General features: G+C 50.3%; 1 protein-coding gene across 1 annotated transcript in view; it reads right to left on the bottom strand.

Moving 5' to 3' along the window:
- The window catches only part of EXOC6B (exocyst complex component 6B), a 277,974-nt gene that overhangs the window by 131,709 nt on the left and 128,089 nt on the right, over positions 1 to 18,176 (bottom strand). Inside the window, exon 9 of the mRNA XM_041464605.1 lies at positions 12,180 to 12,248. Within this exon, the coding sequence (XP_041320539.1) occupies positions 12,180 to 12,248 (69 nt within the window). The remainder of the gene's footprint in view (positions 1 to 12,179; positions 12,249 to 18,176) is intronic.

The raw sequence follows: 18,176 nt of genomic DNA, 5'->3' as shown, positions 1-18,176 counted from the left end.
CAAAGGGAATAACAGGTGGGGACATAGGGAATTTCAGGTGGGACACAGAGAGCCACAGGTGGGACACAAGGAACCACAGGTGGGATATAGGGAACTGCAGGTGGGACACATGGAATAATGAGTGGGACATGGGCAGCCAGAGTTGGGACACAAGGAAACAGCCACAGGTGGGACACAGGGAGGTAAAGGTGGGACACAGGGAACAAGCAGAGATGGGACACAGGGAAAAAAAACACAGGTGGGACACAGGGAACAAGCAGAGGTGGGACACAGGGAATGGCAGGTGGGACACAGGGAATGGCAGGTGGGACACTGGCAGGTAAAGGTGAGACACAGGTACAGGTGGGACACAGGGGACAAAACATAAGTGGGACACAGGGAACTGCAGGTGGAATACAGGGAACAAACCACAGGTGGGACACAGGGAACAAGCAGAGATGGGACACAGGGAATGGCAGGTGGGACACAGGGAATGGCAGGTGGGACACAGGGAATGGCAGGTGGGACAGTGGCAGGTAAAGGTGAGTCACAGGTACAGGTGGGACACAGGGAAACAACCACAGGTGGCACACAGGGGACAAAGCCCAGGTGGGACAGCTGGGCTGGCAGCTGAAGGTGGCACACAGGGACAGTGGGATGAGGCTGGCAGGGCCACCCAGCTCGGAGAGGCCATGGGACACTGGGAGCCACCACGGAGCCCTCGGGAGACCCCTGGAGATGGCACCGAACACCTTCCCCAGGCCAGGAGCTGCGACAGCAGCCAGGGCCACCCTCACTCGCCCTCTGTCCCCTGCAGGTGGCCGTGCCAGCCCAGGAGGTGACGGCGCCTGCCCGGCCCGCGCGTGACCCCGGCGCCGGCCACCGTCCCCTGCCCCCTGCGCTGGCAACACCCCTGGCTGCTCCCGGCAGGAGCAGGGCCCCGGCCAGCGGGCACCCCCCGCGTGTCCCCAGCGCCCAGGACAGCCCGGACACGGCCACGGCCACGCAGGGCCGGGCAGGGGACCCCGAGGACGGCGCGGAGCCGCCGCGGGGCAGGGTGAGGGTGGCGCGGCTGACCGAGGCCGGGCTGAGGCAGCTGGGGGGGATCTCCAGGTACCAGCGCACCCTGGAGTGGCTGGACAGCATCTTCACGAGCAGAGACGAGGTGGTGGCCGAGCTGCAGGAAGAGCTGGATGGATTCTGGGACTTCCAGGAGCACGGGAACAGTTTGGGTGGGAAAGGCCCCTGAGGTGATGGAGTCCAGCTGGACCAAACCCCAGCACGGCCCCCAGGGCCACGGCCAGCCCCTCCCTGGACACCCCCACCGCTCTGAGGGACCTCCTCGCCACAGACAGGCACCAAAGGGGAAGCTGAGAAGGCAGAGCCGGACCCTGCTCAGGACAGCTGGAACGCAGGAATTCCCATGGGAATTCCCAGGAAAAGCCCTTTTCCCTGGAGGATGATCCACCACAGGGGCTGCCCAGAGAAGCTGTGGAGCTCCATCCCAACGGGACAGGGACCTGAGAACCCCCTGGAGCTCCACGGGAGATGGACAGTGATCTCCAGAGCTTCCCTCTAACCTTCCATGCTGCTGTGAGGATGGGGATGCCTTCCCCATGGAGCTTCTGGATGTGCTCCAGGGACCACGGGATGGCTTGGGCTGGAAGGAACCTTGAAGACCACCCAGCTCCACCCCCTGCCATGAGCAGGGACACCTTCCATTACCCAGAGTTTCTCCAAGCCCTGTCTAACCTGGCTGTGAGCGCTTCCAGGGTCTAGAAACAAAAGTAGGATGAACCTTCCCACCCAACACCTGTGGAAAACACGTCCTGGAGCATCCCAATAAAGAGTTTTTACACAGATCCGCCCTTGTCCTTCGGTTAATACCTGAAACCATGACAAGATGCAACAGGAGCAGCTTTTCAAGCCTCTGGTTTTCCCAACAAGTTCGTATCCTGAAGGATTCCGTGGGGTTTCAATCCCACACCACAACCACAGCCGGGGCAAGACGGAGTCAGGAGAGGGGATTTAAGGGAAGAGCCAAATCCCTGCTCCCCACACAGCCCCCGTGGGCTGCGAGGAGATGATTCAGCCCCCACAAGAAGGTGAAACCCGAAGATCAGAAGTCCCCCAGACCTCCAGCTCCCACCTTCAAACCATAAAAGAGCTGCTTTTCTCCACAGCCAAACCCCGTGGATTCCAAAGGATCCACGGAAAACCCTCTCCGAGGGCAACGCCGCCCTTGGGAACATCCCCAAATTCTGTGTACGGCCATTTCGGAGCTTTCCCACCCCTTTCCACACAACACGACCCCGAAACCCCTTTTTTTTTGTGGGAGTTTTCTCCCGTTCCCGCTGCTCCGGCCGCTCCCGGAATGCGACGGCAGCGTTTGTTCATTGTGCAGAGCCAGCCTGGCTTCCAGGTTTTCCTGAACAAAGGACTGAAACAGGGGGGAATATGCGTCAGAAGCCCGTCCTGGACGTTGCTCACCCTTTTTTTCCTGCACAAATATTTGTAAACACGTGGAGAATTCGTGTCCAGCCGGCTTCGGGACCCTTCATAAAACCAGGGATTTATTGCAAACAGGATGGGAATCATTTCCCAGCTCCCGGTGCTTATAGGGCTTTAGGATGAGAAACATAAAGAGCAGGAAAAGAGCGGCTGCAGCTGGGCTCCGAGCCCTGCTGGAGAGGGATGGAACGGGGGCAGTGAGGATTTACAGCTCCAGAGCCCCCCACAAACCCCCTCCCAAAAAATAAAACAAAGCATGGAGTTTCTGGGCTGCACAGGAGAATTCCCTGGGGTTTATTTATGGATGGAGGTTTGGGGATAGGCTGAGCTCCAAGGATCTTCCAGGAGTGCTCAGCCTGGAGAAAAGGAGGCTCAGGGGGGAACTTGTGGCTCTGCACAAGTCCCTGGCAGGAGGGGACAGCCAGGGAGGGTCAGGATCTGCTCCCAGGGAACAACAGGAGAATGGAAACGGCCTCAGGCTGGGCCAGAGGAGGTTTAGGTTGGAAATTTGGGGAAATTCCTCATGGAAAGAAAGGGCTGTGCAGCCCTGGCAGGGCTGGAGTCCCCATCCCTGGGGGGATTTCAAAGCCCTGAGGACGTGGCACTTGGGGACATGGGACAGCGCTGGCCCTGGCAGGACTGGGTGACCTCAGAGGGGGAGTGCTCAGCCTGGAGAAAAGGAGGCTCAGGGGGGAACTTGTGGCTCTGCACAAGTCCCTGGCAGGAGGGGACAGCCAGGGAGGGTCAGGATCTGCTCCCAGGGAACAACAGGAGAATGGAAACGGCCTCAGGCTGGGCCAGAGGAGGTTTAGGTTGGAAATTTGGGGAAATTCCTCATGGAAAGAAAGGGCTGTGCAGCCCTGGCAGGGCTGGAGTCCCCATCCCTGGGGGGATTTCAAAGCCCTGAGGACGTGGCACTTGGGGACATGGGACAGCGCTGGCCCTGGCAGGACTGGGTGACCTCAGAGGGCTTTTCCTACCTCAGCAATTCCATGATTTTATGATCTGAAGCCTCTCCTTGCAATCTCAAAGCTCCAGTCTGACACATCCTCATTCCCCACCCAGAGGGACAGAACCCTCCCAGCTTTGCTTCCATCCATGTCCTATTCCTGTCATTTTTCCAGGATTCCCACAGCCAGACCTCAAATTTTAGGAATAATCAGGAAAAACTGGAACCGCTCACCAGGGTTGGATTTGGGTCTTTGAATGTCCCCAAGAAGTGACACAGAGAGAGACTTTGGATCATTTTTAGGAGTGTCCCAAGTGGATCCAAGCCCAGTGTCCAACCTGACCTGGGCACTGCCAGGGATCCAGGGGCAGCCACAGCTGCTCTGGGAATTCCAGCCCAGCCCCTGCCCACCCTCCCAGCCAGGAATTCCTTGCCCAGATCCCACCTATCCCTCATTCCAGGAGGTCAGACCAGAGCCCCCTGAGATCCCTCCCCAGGGAATGATCCCATGAGCCACCAAAGAGATTCCATCCATTTCCCCCAGTCAGGGCAATCAGAGCTGGCCACTGAGAGCGGGATGGGATTGAGGAGATGAAACCAGCCCTAAATCCAGGACATTCCCAGCCCTGGGAAAGCTCAGAGCTGGCCACTGAGAGCGGGATGGGATTGAGGGGATGAAACCAGCCCTAAATCCAGGACATTCCCAGCCCTGGGAAAGCTCTGCTGCTCCCCCTCCCCTCAGCTGACGAGGAGTCTGCATCCGGGCCATTGCAGGAAAACCTCCCTGGCTCAGAGTGAATTTTTTTTTCATTTTTTCCCTCCCTTTCCACGTCTGTTTTCCAAGGGGAATATTTCAAGCCCTGTGATCCTATCGGGCCGGCCCCGAACCAGCAGCGATTTCTGCGCCGCCGCTTTGATGGCAGCCAAGCGCTTTTCTCCCGGGGAAAAAAAGAGAAAAAAAAGGAGGTCAGGGGGTCAAAGGAGCGCTGTGACAATTCCCAAAGTTCACTCTGCTGCCACCAGGGCCAGGCTCCATTAGCACGTAGGACAGGGTGGTTATCACAGGTCACTGACACCGGCCCGCTCTAATGGCTTTTCCTGTGGCCTTATCAATGCCGTGCACAAAGTGGCTCCCCCCAGCCTTCCCCTATGATCTCAGAGCTCTGTTTACAGCTATCTCCCCGCACCAGGCACCAGCCCAGGCAGCAGACGCTGAGAAATGCCAGGACACGGCCATGGGACAGGCTGCAAAGTGCCTGAGATGGACAAGGAGTCACCAAAGAGGGATATTTTTTTTTTTTTCCACTGCACGCCCCGCTCTTTTCCAAAAAAAAAAAATAAATGTAAAGTTTTTGAGTTCCCAAGGAAAACTCGACAAGCCCGAGCTCTGAAACAGAAGAACCACAGAGTTTCCATGGTGGGGTTTGTGTTGCGCTGTGGAATAAAAGGAACAAGTGGTGCTACAAAGAGAAAAAAGGTTTGGTTTCATCTGAAAGGCAGGGCTGGGTGGCTCTCATTGTTGGAGTTGTGGTTCCTAAAGAGCCTCCCTGGTGCCTTGAAAGGAGAACTTCAATTGTTCTGCCCCCTCTGCAAAGCACAAATATTTTTGGTGGGGATGCTGAGCCCCCGAGAGGGTGGGGAGGGAGTGGGGTGAGCTGAGCCCCCCTGCCCAACCCCATCCGAAACAGCAGGAAAAGGAGGATTTGGGCAGGCAGCACCAGCAGCATCACACCTGTGAGAGGAATTAAAATGATTTAAGTGCAGGGCTGGCAGGAGAACCAGGATCCACAGGATCCCCCAATTCCAACAGAATCTGCTCCATGTGGCCATCCCAGGTGGGAATTCCACGGGCTCACCTCGAGCCCAGGGACCCCTGAGCAGCTCCTGCAGCAAAACCTTGTGATTCCAGTGATAATCCCAAAACAAAACGTCGCTTCTCCTCCCAAGGCTGCGCTGGCTGGGCACTAAGAGATACAAAACTTGTCCTTCCCTAAAATTCCCAAGGAGAGCTGCTCCAAAAGGATACAGACTATCCACCCTGACAAGATATCCCTACACGGATTGTTTGCAGTAAAACAGGGGGGTTATTATTAACTGTACTTTTTTTTTTTTTTACCTTTTTAATGCACTTTGTGCATCAAAGCAGCTCGAGGCTTGGGGGAGAGGCAGCACAGATAAAAATGTCAGTGCCGAGATAGGACAAATTTATAGTAAATCCCTGTCAGCTCCCATTTATCTAAATTATCCAGCTCTGGATTCTCCAGAAATCCTTCAGCAGCTCCAGCTTTTAAGGCTGTTTTTACCTCAGAATCCGCTCCCTTTTTCTTTCTGCCTTGCTGCCTCTGTTTTTGGACACTTGTTCTTTCCCCTAAAATGACCCCTTTGTAGCTGGGATCAAAGAGCTGGGAGTGTCAATCCCAGTGTCTTCAGGAACATGTGAAGAACCTCAAAGTAATTGGGAAGCAATTAGCACCGAGCTAAAAAAACCCACCCCGCCGAGGCAGAGCCTAAATGAGCACTAACAGGCACCAGCCCCGCTCAGGGAAGAGTTTAAGGGACTTAAATCACCCTCAGCTGCCTCCTGACAACTTTTTGGGAGCACCTTCAGTGCAGCCCACTCTCCCCTGATTTTTTTTGGCTTTTTTTTTTTTTTTTTTAATTTCATTCCTTTCTGCTTTGGGTTCGCTCTTTGCTTTCTGCCTCGCTGCAGCTTAGGGGAAACATGAAACACAAAACTGCTTTTCATTTTCTGTTGTGTAAAGCGAAGCCATCCCATGTCTTGGCCTGGAAATCCAAGGCACCCAGCAGCTGCCGAGATGCTCCTGCAGATAAACCAGCTGGCCCAGGCCTCACCTCTCCTCCTTTATTTTGGATATTGATCAAAGCAGCCCCAGCGTTACACAGATTTTGGTCAGAGGCAGCATAAAAGATCGACCCATCAATGGTGAAATCGCGTCCTGGGTCTATTCTTTAGTCACAACGTTGCTGTTTTGCACAGCCCCTCTGCCACGAGGGGATGGAGCTGATGCCACCAGCCCAGGCTGCTGATGGCCTGGGCTGGGCTTGGGGCTCAGGGTCAGCTCAAACCTGGCCAGGCTTTGCCCAAATGACCCTGAAATCCCTGGGTTTGCTGCCAGTGCTCCTCCTAAACCTGTCACTGCTTTGGGATGGAGGGACCCTGAAGATGTTGGGATGTTTTATCCCAGATTTCAGAGATCCAAGCCCTTCCCATGCTCATCTCTCCCTCAGGCAGCCCCTTCCTCCCCAGGAAAGGAATTGGGATGAACAATCCCATAAAACATCCCAGGAGAGCCTGAAATGTCTGAACAGAACCTGGGCTGGGCTTGGGGCTCAGGGTCAGCTCAAACCAGGCCAGACCTCAGCCAGCTAACCCTGAAATCCCATTTTAGGATTTGCTGCCAGTGCCCTCCTTAAACCATTCACAGATTCCCAGACTGGTTTGGGATGGAGGCACCCTGAAGAAGTTGGGATGTTTTGTTTGATATCTGCAGAAATCCAAGCCCTTCCCATGCTCATCTGCCCCTCCTAAACCTGTCACTGCTTTGGGATGGAGGGACCCTGAAGATGTTGGGATGTTTTATCCCAGATTTCAGAAATCCAAGCCCTTCCCATGCTCATCTCTCCCTCAAGCAGCCCCTTCCTCCCCATGAAAGGAATTGGGATGAACAATCCCATAAAACATCCCAGGAGAGCCTGAAATGTCTGAACAGAACCTGGGCTGGGCTTAGGGCTCAGGGTCAGCTCAAACCAGGCCAGGCCTTGCCCAAATGACCCCAAAATTCTCACGCCTTAGACTTGCTGCCAGTGCCCTCCTTAAACCATTCACAGATTCCCAGACTGGTTTGGGATGGAGGCACCCTGAAGGTTTTGGGATGTTTTGTTTGATATCAAACACTCCTCACTCCAGTTTCTCCCTCAGGCAGCCCCTTCCTCCCCAGGAAAGGAATTGGGATGAACAATCCCATAAAACATCCCAGGAGAGCCTGTCCTGCCCCGCAGCCGCCACCACGCCAAGGTCCAGCTCTCAATTAACCCCCGCCTGACCTTCCTTCACTTTCTTTCCCCCTGCTCTGCCCTTCCTGCCAAAGTTCAGCGTTTCCTGGAAAAGTCTCCGTGCCTGTTGGATGTTGTCCTTCGCCTTGGTTGCCGAGGGAAGGATTTGCAGGATTTACAGGTGCCTGGCCCCCTCTGGAAGCCCATGACCGCGGGCTGACCCCCCGGTACAATATGTGAACTCCTGCCCTGCTGATAAGGCTGCCAGATAGGAGCAGGAGTTTGCAAATAATCCTTTGGGAATTTATAAGCAGCGCAGCCATAAAACCGAGGTGACTGGAAGGTCGATTTCACTAAAAATAATAAATATCTCAATGTTTATTCAACGTGGGCCTTTTTAACTGCAGGCCAAGCTCTGAGATAACGCCATTGTAAATGACAAATATTGGGAGTTTTGGGGAACTATTACATTATGATCCTTCCGTCTGACACTGCCGGGGCCGTTCCCTCGATGCCGTGCAGGATCTCTGACACTGCTCCACCCGAGCTGGGCCTGGAAAGCCAGGCCAGGATTCAGGCTCAGGTCAGCAAAAGGGCAGCTTGCTGCTCAGGGGCTTTTTAATCCTGCTCCTGGCTCCCTAAAACACCTTCCCTGGAGCTGTGCTCCGATTTCTGCTCCTTGTTAGCTCTCGTTCCTGTTTGCAGGGTCTGAGCTGGGGATGAACACGAGGAATGGGAGCAGGGACAGGAATGGGAGCTGGGAAAGGAATGGGAGCTGGGACAGGAATGGGAGCAGGGGCTGGAATGGGAGCAGGGAAAGGAATGGGAGCAGGGAAAGGAATGGGAGCAGGGGCTGGAATGGGAGAAGGGACAGGAATGGGAGCAGGGGCTGGAATGGGAGCAGGGAAAGGAATGGGAGCAGGGAAAGGAATGGGAGCAGGGGCTGGGATCCAAATCTCAGCCCCAAGAGCACAAACCCCGTGGTGGGCTGGAGAGAGAAAAACAAGGATGGGAGTGCAGGGGCTGAGCTGGAATTGGACACTGAACTGCAATGTGCACGTGGAGCAGAGCTGATCCCAGGGAGAGACCCCGTGACCATCGTGCATTTTGGGGCCATTTGGGTTCATCTTGGGTGCATTTTGGGACCATTTGGGTTCACCTTGGCTGCAGCCCTGGCTGGGCTCTTGTGCTGCCCAAGGTGCATCCATTGGCAGATTTAATAAATCCCTGCTTTATTCTGGAACTCTGTCCAGCCTCTGTTCTAGCTCAGCCCTCACAGGGCATCACAAGGGCCACGTCCCTGCAGGATGGGGACTGCTGGAAAACCCTTTCCACAAAGGAATTGTCCCAGTACCCGACCTAAACCTCACCTGGCTGTTTCCTCTCATCCCATCCCATGTTCCCCCCTGTCCCTTGCAGGGACACCACCACCCAGGCCCCTGCACCATTCCCACTTCCAGAAGGAGACAATCCCACCCAGGTCCATCCCAGGGATCTGCTGCTTCCCCCGACACATTTCTGAGGATCAATCCCTATTTCTGATTAGAAAGACAACAAAATCCTCAATGCAGAGACAAACCCATTTCTGTTATGTGAAGCAAAGCAATTCCATTCTTTGCCTTGAAATCCATGGAATGCAACCACTTGGAATGGTCAAAACTGCCCCATCCACCAGCAGAAGTTGCTGACCCTCCTCAGAACACCTTCGTGGACAATCACACCAGCAAATGCATAATAAATCCAAATTAAATCCATATTAAATCCAAATTAAATCCATAATAAACCCATATTAAACCCGTATCAAATCCATATCACACTCTTGTGTCAAACCAAGGCCTGGCAGCCCCTCCAACAGGATTCCTAACCCATCTCCATGATCCCCATTCCTCCCTGAAGCTTTCCCAAATAAAGTGGCACTTTCAGCCCTCCCCACAGCCTTTCAGCTCCCTCCTAATTCCCAATTAACAAACTCCTGCTCCTCCCAGCTCCGCCTGGAGCGCTGGGATATTCCTCCAAGATAAACACAGCCACACATTTTGGGGAGGGGAGCTTCTCATTCCATGAAAATCTCACGGCAACGTGGCCAAATGACCTAATTATGAACAGATGAGGGGCACAAAAAGATGTTTTATAGGAACGGGGCTTCTGACAGTTCTTTTCCTTCAGCAAACCCGTGTGGATCGCTGGAGACGCCGGGAACCGGGAAACAATTCCCTCTCCAGGCTGGGAGGGGAGGAAAGCTGGCAACACAGAGCTCCTTTCATCTCCTGCCTGGGATTTGGCTGCCCAGCCACAGGGTAAGAGCTCCACGACAGCTCCTGGGCTCCAACGGCCCTGGAAAAGGGATGCAGGTTCCCTGGAATGGCAGATGCAGGGCCTGGATGCTCCTGGAAGCTCCTGGAAGGTCGGAGGGTGGGCTCCAAATGCCCCTAAAAAGAGATGAAACTCCACAAGTTCCTTGGATCAGGAAATTCAAGGCTCAGATGCATCCTTGAAATTCAAAGTTGAGTTGAAGGGTGAGCTCCAAAGGACCAGGAAAAGGGATGAGACTCCACAAGTTCCTTGGAATGGCAGATTCAGGGCTTGGATGCTGCTGGAAACATCCTTGGAATTCAAAGTTGGATGGTGAACTCCAAATGTCCCTAAAAAGGGATGAGGCTCCACAGCTTCTTTGAATCTGGAAATTCAAGGCTCAGATGCATCCCAAAAATTCAAATTTGGAGGGTGAGCTCCCAAGGCACTGGAAAAGGGATCCAGGTTCCTTGGAATGGCAAAATCAAGGCCTGGATGCTGCTGGAAGCATCCCTGAAACCCAGAGTTGGAGCATGAGTTCCAAAGGTCCCTAAAAAGGGATGAGGCTCCTCAGGCTCTGTGGGTCAGGAGATTCAAGGCTTGGATGCTTCCCGAAATTCAGAGGGGGATGAGCTCCAAAGGCCCAGGAAAAGGGATGAGACTCCACAGGTTCCTTAGATCAGGAGATTTAAGGCTTGGATGCTGCTGGAAGCATCCCAAAAATTCCCAATTCAAAGTTGGAGGATGAGCTCCAAAGGTTCATTATCTGCCTTCCTTATAAATTAATATTTGAAAAAAATCACTGCAGTCAGAATTCCCAGGAGCCAGCCTGTGGAAAGAGGAGCTCCCTTGGACAGCTCCAAGGAACCATTTCCAGTCAAAAAACAAACTCCTGGCACAATCTGTGGGATTTTTTCCCTCAGGAATCTCAGAGTGATCCGGGGAAGGGTGGATTTGGGGATGGCAGCAAAGCTGCTCCTGTCAGACAGAGCTGGCAGGGCAGTGAAGGTCTCCAAGGTGCAGAAAATGATCCATTTCTGAGGAATTCTTGCCCAAAACTCCTCCTTTTCCATGGAATGGTGAAATTACTGTGGCCAAAGAAGAATTCTTGGAGAAAACAGCATCGGAATCTGACCAATTCCTGCCCAAAACTCTCCCATTTTTCAGGGAATAACAAAATTGCTGCATCCAAAAAAAAGTATTCCTGGAGAAAACAGCATCAGAATCCAAACAATTTCTGCCCCCAAACTCCTCCATTTGTATGGAATAACAAAGTTACTGAATGCAAAGAATCCTTGGAGAAAATGGTATCAGAGAATCCAACCAATTCCTGCCCAAAACTCTCCCATTCCCACAGAACAACAAAATTGCTGCATCCAAAGAGGAATTCTTGGAGGAAACAGCATCAGAATCCAACCAATTCCTCCCCAAAATTCCTCCGTTCCCATGGAAAAACAAAATTCCTGCATCCAAAGAGGAATTCTTGGCACAAACAGCATCAGAATCCAACCAATTCCTCCCCAAAATTCCTCCATTACCAAGGAATAATGAAGTTAACAAATCCAAAGAATTCTCGGAGAAAATTGTATCAGAATCCAACCAATTCCTGCCCAAAGTTCTCCCATTTCAATGGAATAATTAAGTTAATGAACCCAAAGAATTCCTGGAGCAAACAGCATCAGAATCCAACCAATTCCAGCCCCAAAATTCTCCCATTCCCACAGAGTAATTCACTTTCCCTGGAGTCAAACAGCATCAGAATCCAACCAATTTCTGCCCAAAACTCCTCCATTCCCATGGAATAACGAAATTCCTGCACCCAAAGAGGAATTCTTGGAGAAAACAATGTCAGAATCCAACCAATCCTTGCCCAAAACTCTATTTCAATGGAATAATGAAGTTAATGGATCCAAAGAGGAATTCTTGGAGCAAACAGCACCAGACTACGACCAATTTCAACCCAAAATTCCTCCATTTCCAAGGAATAATGGAATTACTGGATCCAAAGAGGAATTCTTGGAGCAAACAGCATCAGAATCCAACCAATCCCTGCCCAAAATTCTTCCATTCCCATGGAAAAACAGAATTCCTGCATCCAAAGAGGAATTCTTGGAGAAAACAATGTCAGAATCCAACCAATCCCTGCCCAAAACTCCTCCATTTCCAAGGAATAATGGAATTACTGGATCCAAAGAGGAATTCTTGGAGGAAAGCCCAACAACTACGAAATATAAACACATGAAAAATTCCAGATTTGGGACAGCAGGAGAAAATTCCTTTGCGTTTCCGTGCCCTGCTCGAAGGAATTCCACAGATTTTCCCCAAATCCATCCATCCCTCGGGGATTTTTTCCTCCCTCAGGGATCCAAGGATGAAGGAGGGAGGGGCAGCTCCGTGGAATTCCCCAGAGCAGGAAAATCCCGGATTCACTCACCAGGACGGAGTAGATGTGGAGGCATCGGTAGACCGGGGAGAAATCCACCAAATCCTGGGCTCCAGGCACCTAAAGCAGGGAGAAAATCCATGAAAAAGCCGGGAATCTCACCAAAAATCCATGGATGGGGAGTAAAACTGGGAGAAATTTAAATACGGATACATGGAACTCTAAAATATCAAAGAGAGACGTGTGAAATACTAAAAAAAATCACATTTAAATAAGTTTGTCACTCAAAAAAATCACATTTTGGTGGATAAAACTATAAAAAATCAAATTTCTGTAAGTTCACTCTAAAAAAACCCATCTAGGTGAGTGCAAGTCATAAAAATTTTATTTATAAATAAGCAGAAGTGCAAAAAATTTAAATATGGGTGAGTGGAATTTTAAAATATCAAAGAGAGACAAATAAAATGTAAAAAAATCACATTTAAATAAGTTTATCACTCAAAAAAATCACATTTAGGTGAATGAAATTTAAAAAGAAATCAAATTTCTGTAAGTTCACTCTAAAAAATCCCATCTAGGTGAGTGCAAGTCATAAAAATTTTATTTATAAATAAGCAGAAGTGCAAAAAATTTAAATATGGATGAGTGGAATTCTAAAATATCAAAGAGAGACAAGTAAAATCCTAAAAAAAATCACATTTAAATAAGTTTGTCGCTCCAAGAAATCACATTTAGGTGAACTAAACTATGAAAAAATGAAATTTAAATAAATCTCACTCTAAAAAATCCCATCTAGGTGAGTGCAAGTCATAAAAATTTCATTTATAAATAAGTAGAATGGCAAAAAATTTAAATATGGGTGAGTGGAATTCTAAAATATCACAGAGAGACAAGTGAAATAATAAAAAAAAAAACAAATATAAATTAAAGGTCACTCAAAAAAAATCATATTTAGGGGATTGTAGCTCTAAAAAAATTAAATTTAAATGAGCGTCAGTCCAAAAATTCCCATCCAGGTGAGTGTAGCTCATGAAAATTCCATGGATAAATAAGGAGAACTGAAAAAAAATTAAATATGGGCAAGTGAAACACTAAAAAAATTAAATATGGGCAAGTGAAAACACTAAAAAAATTTAAATATGGGCAAGTGAAACACTAAAATATCACATGGAGAGAAGTGAAATCTTCTCCAAAAAATCAAATATAAATGAAAGTCACTCTAAAAAAATCACATTTGGGTAAATGAAATGAAAAAAAAATTCTATAAATCATATTTGATTTATCATAAATTATCAAAATCTTTTATCAAGAATTATATAAATCAGAGTCACTCCAAAATGCCATTTTTAGGTGAGTGCAGCTCTAAAAAAATAAAATTAAATAAATCCCACGTTAAAAAAAAATCACATTTAGGAAAATGAAGTGCTAAAAAAATCACATTAAATCAGTGTTAACTCCAAAAAAATCACTTTTAGGTGAGTGAAGATCTAAAAAATTCCAATTTAAATAAATTCCACTCGAAAAAAATCACATTTAGGTGAATATAACTCTTAAAAATTCAATTATAACTAAATTCCACTCGAAAAAAAATCACATTTAAATGAGTTCAACTCTAAAAAATCTCATAAATTAACACCACTCTAATAAATTAAATTTAGATGAATAAAACTGTAAAAAAAATCACATCTACATCAGGGTAACTCAAAAAAAAAATCACTTTTAGGTGAGTGTAGATCTAAAAAATGCTGATATTAAAGAAGTGTCACTGCAAATTTTAGGTGAGTGCAACTCTAAAAAATTCAAATATAAAGAAATTCCACTCCCAAAAATCACATTTAAGCAAACGAAACTACAAAAAAAATCACATCTATACAAGTGTAACTCAAAAAAAAATCACTTTTAGGTGAGTTTAGCTCTAAAAAATTCAAATACAACTAAATTCCACTCTAATAAAATCACTTTTAGGTGAATATAATTCTAAAAAAAATCATATTTAAATAAGTTTATCGCTCCAAAATATCATTTATAGGTGAGAGCAGCTCCAACACCAGTGGCTCCAGGGCAAAGCCAAGATTCCAGGTATGGAAAAATCCATTTAATTCCTGGGATCTCCCGAAATATTCTGATTTTTCAGGGTTTGGAAGCAGCAAAATGCCCTCTCGTGTTGGCTTTGCTCCACTGAAACCCCACGGAACGCTCGGACTCATTCCAGGCACAGAATCCAAGGGATCCTGGCACCAGCCCTGCTCTCCTTCCGCAACAAAAAGTGGGGAAAAAGGCAAAATCCGGGCAAAAAACCCAAGCCATTCTTTGGGTTTCACGTCCCATTTGCTTGAAAGCTCCATTTGGGTTTGATTTTTCCCGGTTTTTCCCCCTCGGGAAGAGGCAGCAGGGAGGATCCAGGATGGGGGTGAGGAAGGGAATTTGGGCTGGGTGGGATCAGAGGGGGAATTTGCATTTTGTGTCCTTTGGAGATGTTCCCTTGGCACTCCTTGGCTCGGGCTGAAAGCTCCGGCATCCCAAATCCCGGGAAAAGGGACAGGGATGAAAGAAGGGAAAAGGGGCAGGGATGAAAGAAGGGAAAAGGGGCAGGGATGAAAGGGGCAGGGAAAGGGGCAGGGATGAAAGAAGGGAAAGGGGCAGGGATGAAAGGTTGTTAACATTAAAGCCCATCCTGAGGTGATCCAGGATGGAATTCCCACATCTGCACCTCCAGCTCCTGCCTCTGGAGCTGCTCTGGGAGCAGCCTGGAATGGTGGGAATGTCCCTGTCCCTGTCCCTGTCCCTGTCCCTGTCCCTGTCCCTGTCCCTGTCCCTGTCCCTGTCCCTGGGGGGAATTTGCATTTTGTGTCCTTTGGAGATGTTCCCTTGGCACTCCTTGGCTCGGGCTGAAAGCTCTGGCACCCCAAATCCCGGGAAAAGGGGCAGGGATGAAAGGGGCAGGGAAAAGGGAAAAGGATGAAAGGCCCCATGGACAGCCCTGGCAATGGTGTTGTTTTCCCGGATTTTCATGAGGCTGGCAGGGAGCTGGGGTGAGGAAAGGGCAGCTCGGGGCTCAGGGAGGATTCCCAACCCCGGGCAGGGTCCTGGAGACTCCTCAGCAGGGATGGGGACGGAAAAATGGGATTGGGAGAAACTCCTCTGTGAGGTGGAAATGGAGCTGGTAAAGGATTGCAGGGTGTGAGGGAAACCAGTCCTGGCTGGAGCTGGAATGGGGGATCCCAGGATCCCAGACTGGTTTGGGGTGGGAAGGTCCTTAAAGCCCATCCTGGGGTGATCCCAGTGCTGCAGGATGGGATTCCCACACCTGCACCCTCAGGCACTGCCTCTGGAGCTGCTCTGGGAGCAGCCTGGGATGGTGGAAGTGTCCCTGGCCATGGCAGGGCTGCAGTGGGATGGGATTTTATGGGATAAGCTCCTCTGTGGGATGGAAATGCAGCTGTTAAAAGGTCGCAGGGTGTGAGGGAAATCAGTCCTGGGGGCTGCAGAGGGGCCTGGCTGGAGCTGGAATGGGGATCCCAGGATCCCAGACTGGTTTGGGGTGGGAAGGTCCTTAAAGCCCATGCTGGGGTGATCCCAGTGCTGCAGGATGGGATTCCCACATCTGCACCCTCAGGATTTTGTGGGATAAACTCCTCTCTGATGTGGAACTGGAGTGAAAGAATCGCCTCCATGCAAGGAAAATCAGATCTCAGCACTGCAGAGTTTCCTGGCTGGAGCTGAAATGAGGGATCCCAGGATCCCAGACTGGTTTGGGATGGGAAGGATCCTAATGGGGGACCCTGAGGTGATCCAGGATGGGATTCCCACACCTGCACCCTCAGGCACTGCCTCTGGAGCTGCTCTTGGAGTAACCTGGGATGGTGGAAGTGTCCCAGGCCACGGCAGGGCTGCAATGGGATGGGATTTTGTGGGAAAAACTCCTCTCTGACGTGGAAGTGGAGTGAAAAAATTCCTTCTTGGGAAGGAATTCCTGCCTGGAAGGGTGGGGAGAGCTGGGCTGGAATTCCCAGATTTGAGGTGGCTGCCCCTGGATCTCTGGGAGTGTCCAAGGCCAGGCTGGATCCACCTGGGACAGTGGGAGGTGTCCTTGCCCACGGCAGGGGTAGAATTGATGATTTTTAAGGTCCCTTCCATCCCAAGCCATTCCATGATTCCATGAAATTCTCCCTCTGCCTGGATTAACACATCACACAATGACCCTGTCTCACGTTCACAAGTTCAGGTGTTTATCTGCTATTTCAATACTCAGACACATCTAAAAATTCACTGCACTTAGCACCAAGCAGTGCCTGCACTTCCTGAGGCAGAGCTGCACTGCCAGCGCTCCCAACAATCCATAAATCCCTGATTTTTGGGACGTGCGGATGCCACGGGAGCTCAGGCTGCCCCAGGCCAGGACTGATGGCTCCCCTGCCACCCCCTCCAGCCCAATCCTGCTTTTTATTCCTCTTGATTTCCAGAACAAAGGATTTATTCATCTTATCCCCAAATTTCCCAGTCCACACAACATCAACCTCCCAATCTCATTCCCAAATCCTGCAGCAGGCACGTTCCCAGAGCTGGAAACACCCAGAGCCCTCCTGCCAGTGGGGTTAAACGATCCCTGCAGCACATTTAACCCCTGCAAGGCGGGTCTGCCACGGAAACCTGCAGCCCTGGCTGCCACCAGCACCGGGATGGCTCAGAGTTCAGGGAAGCCTTGCTCTGGGTTTGGATAATTTGGGAGAGGAGGGTTAATTTGGGATATGAAAGTTAATTTGGGATGCGAGGGTTAATTTGGGATATGAAGGTGAATTTGGGAGAGGAGGGTTAATTTGGGATACAAGAGTTAATTCAGGATACAAGGGTTAATTTGGGATGTGAGAGTTAATTTGGGATAGGAGGGTTAATTCAGGATACAAGGGTTAACTTGGGATAGGAGAGTTAATTCAGGATACGAGGGTTAATTTGGGATATAAGGGTTAATTTGGGATATAAGGGTTAATTTGGGATACGAGAGTTAATTTGGGAGAGGAGGGTTAATTCAGGATACAAGGGTTAACTTGGGATAGGAGAGTTAATTCAGGATACAAGGGTTAATTTGGGACATGAGGGTTTGGATCTTGGTGGGTTTTGGTGCCAAAGCAGGACACGAGCCAGGTTCTTGGTGACAACCCTCCAGACTGGAACACCAGGAATTCCAGAGGAGCCAAATCCGGGGATTTGGGAACCATCCCAGGGTCCCACTGATGGGAATCCACGGATGAGCTGGGGCACAGGGACACGGGACAAGACACACAGCCCACGGGGGCTCCACTCCAGGACAGGGCACGCTCCAATCCAGCTCTGGAGTCCTCAGGAAAAGGATCTGGAGCTGCTGGAGAGAGCCCAGGGGACATCAGGGAGCTGGGGCCAGGCTGGGAGAGCTGGGAATGTTCACCTGGAGAAAGGAAGGCTCCAGGCAGAGCTCAGAGTCCCCCTGAGCCTCCTGTGCTCCAGGCTGAGCCCCTTCCCAGCTCCTCAGCAATTCTCCAGTCCCTTCCCAGCTCCTCAGCAATTCTCCAGCCCCTTCCCAGCTCCTCAGCAATTCTCCAGCCCCTTCCCAGCTCCCTCAGCAATTCTCCAGCCCCTTCCCAGCTCCCTCAGGAATTCTCCAGCCTCTTCTCAGCTCCAATCCCTTCCCCGGGCACGCTCCAGTTGCTCCAGGTCTCTCTTGTCGTGCAGAGCCCAAAATTAGAATGGCTTCATTTCTACGTGAGAGATTTTTTTGGCCAATAAATCAATAATTTTCGTTCCAAAAAGGACAATTCCCCAGGAGGATTCACTCTGGTGACCCAGGGACAGCACCCAGGGAATGTCTGGAGCTCTGCCAGGGCAGGTCAGGCTGAGATCAGGAAAGGTTCTTCCCCAGAGGGTGCTGGGCACTGCCCAGGCTGCCCAGGGAATGGGCACGGCCCCGAGGCTGCCAGAGCTCCAGGAGCATTGGGACACTGCTCCAGGGATGCCCAGGGTGGGATTTTGGGGGGTCTGGGCAGGGCCAGGGCTGGATGGATGATCCCTGTGGAT

The sequence above is a fragment of the Pyrgilauda ruficollis genome, unplaced genomic scaffold, assembly GCF_017590135.1.
Source record: "Pyrgilauda ruficollis isolate IOZ18807 unplaced genomic scaffold, ASM1759013v1 scaffold181, whole genome shotgun sequence".
Lineage (NCBI taxonomy): Eukaryota > Metazoa > Chordata > Aves > Passeriformes > Passeridae > Pyrgilauda > Pyrgilauda ruficollis.
Note: the sequence above shows the minus strand (reverse complement) of the source record. Positions and strands in the feature narration are given on the sequence as shown.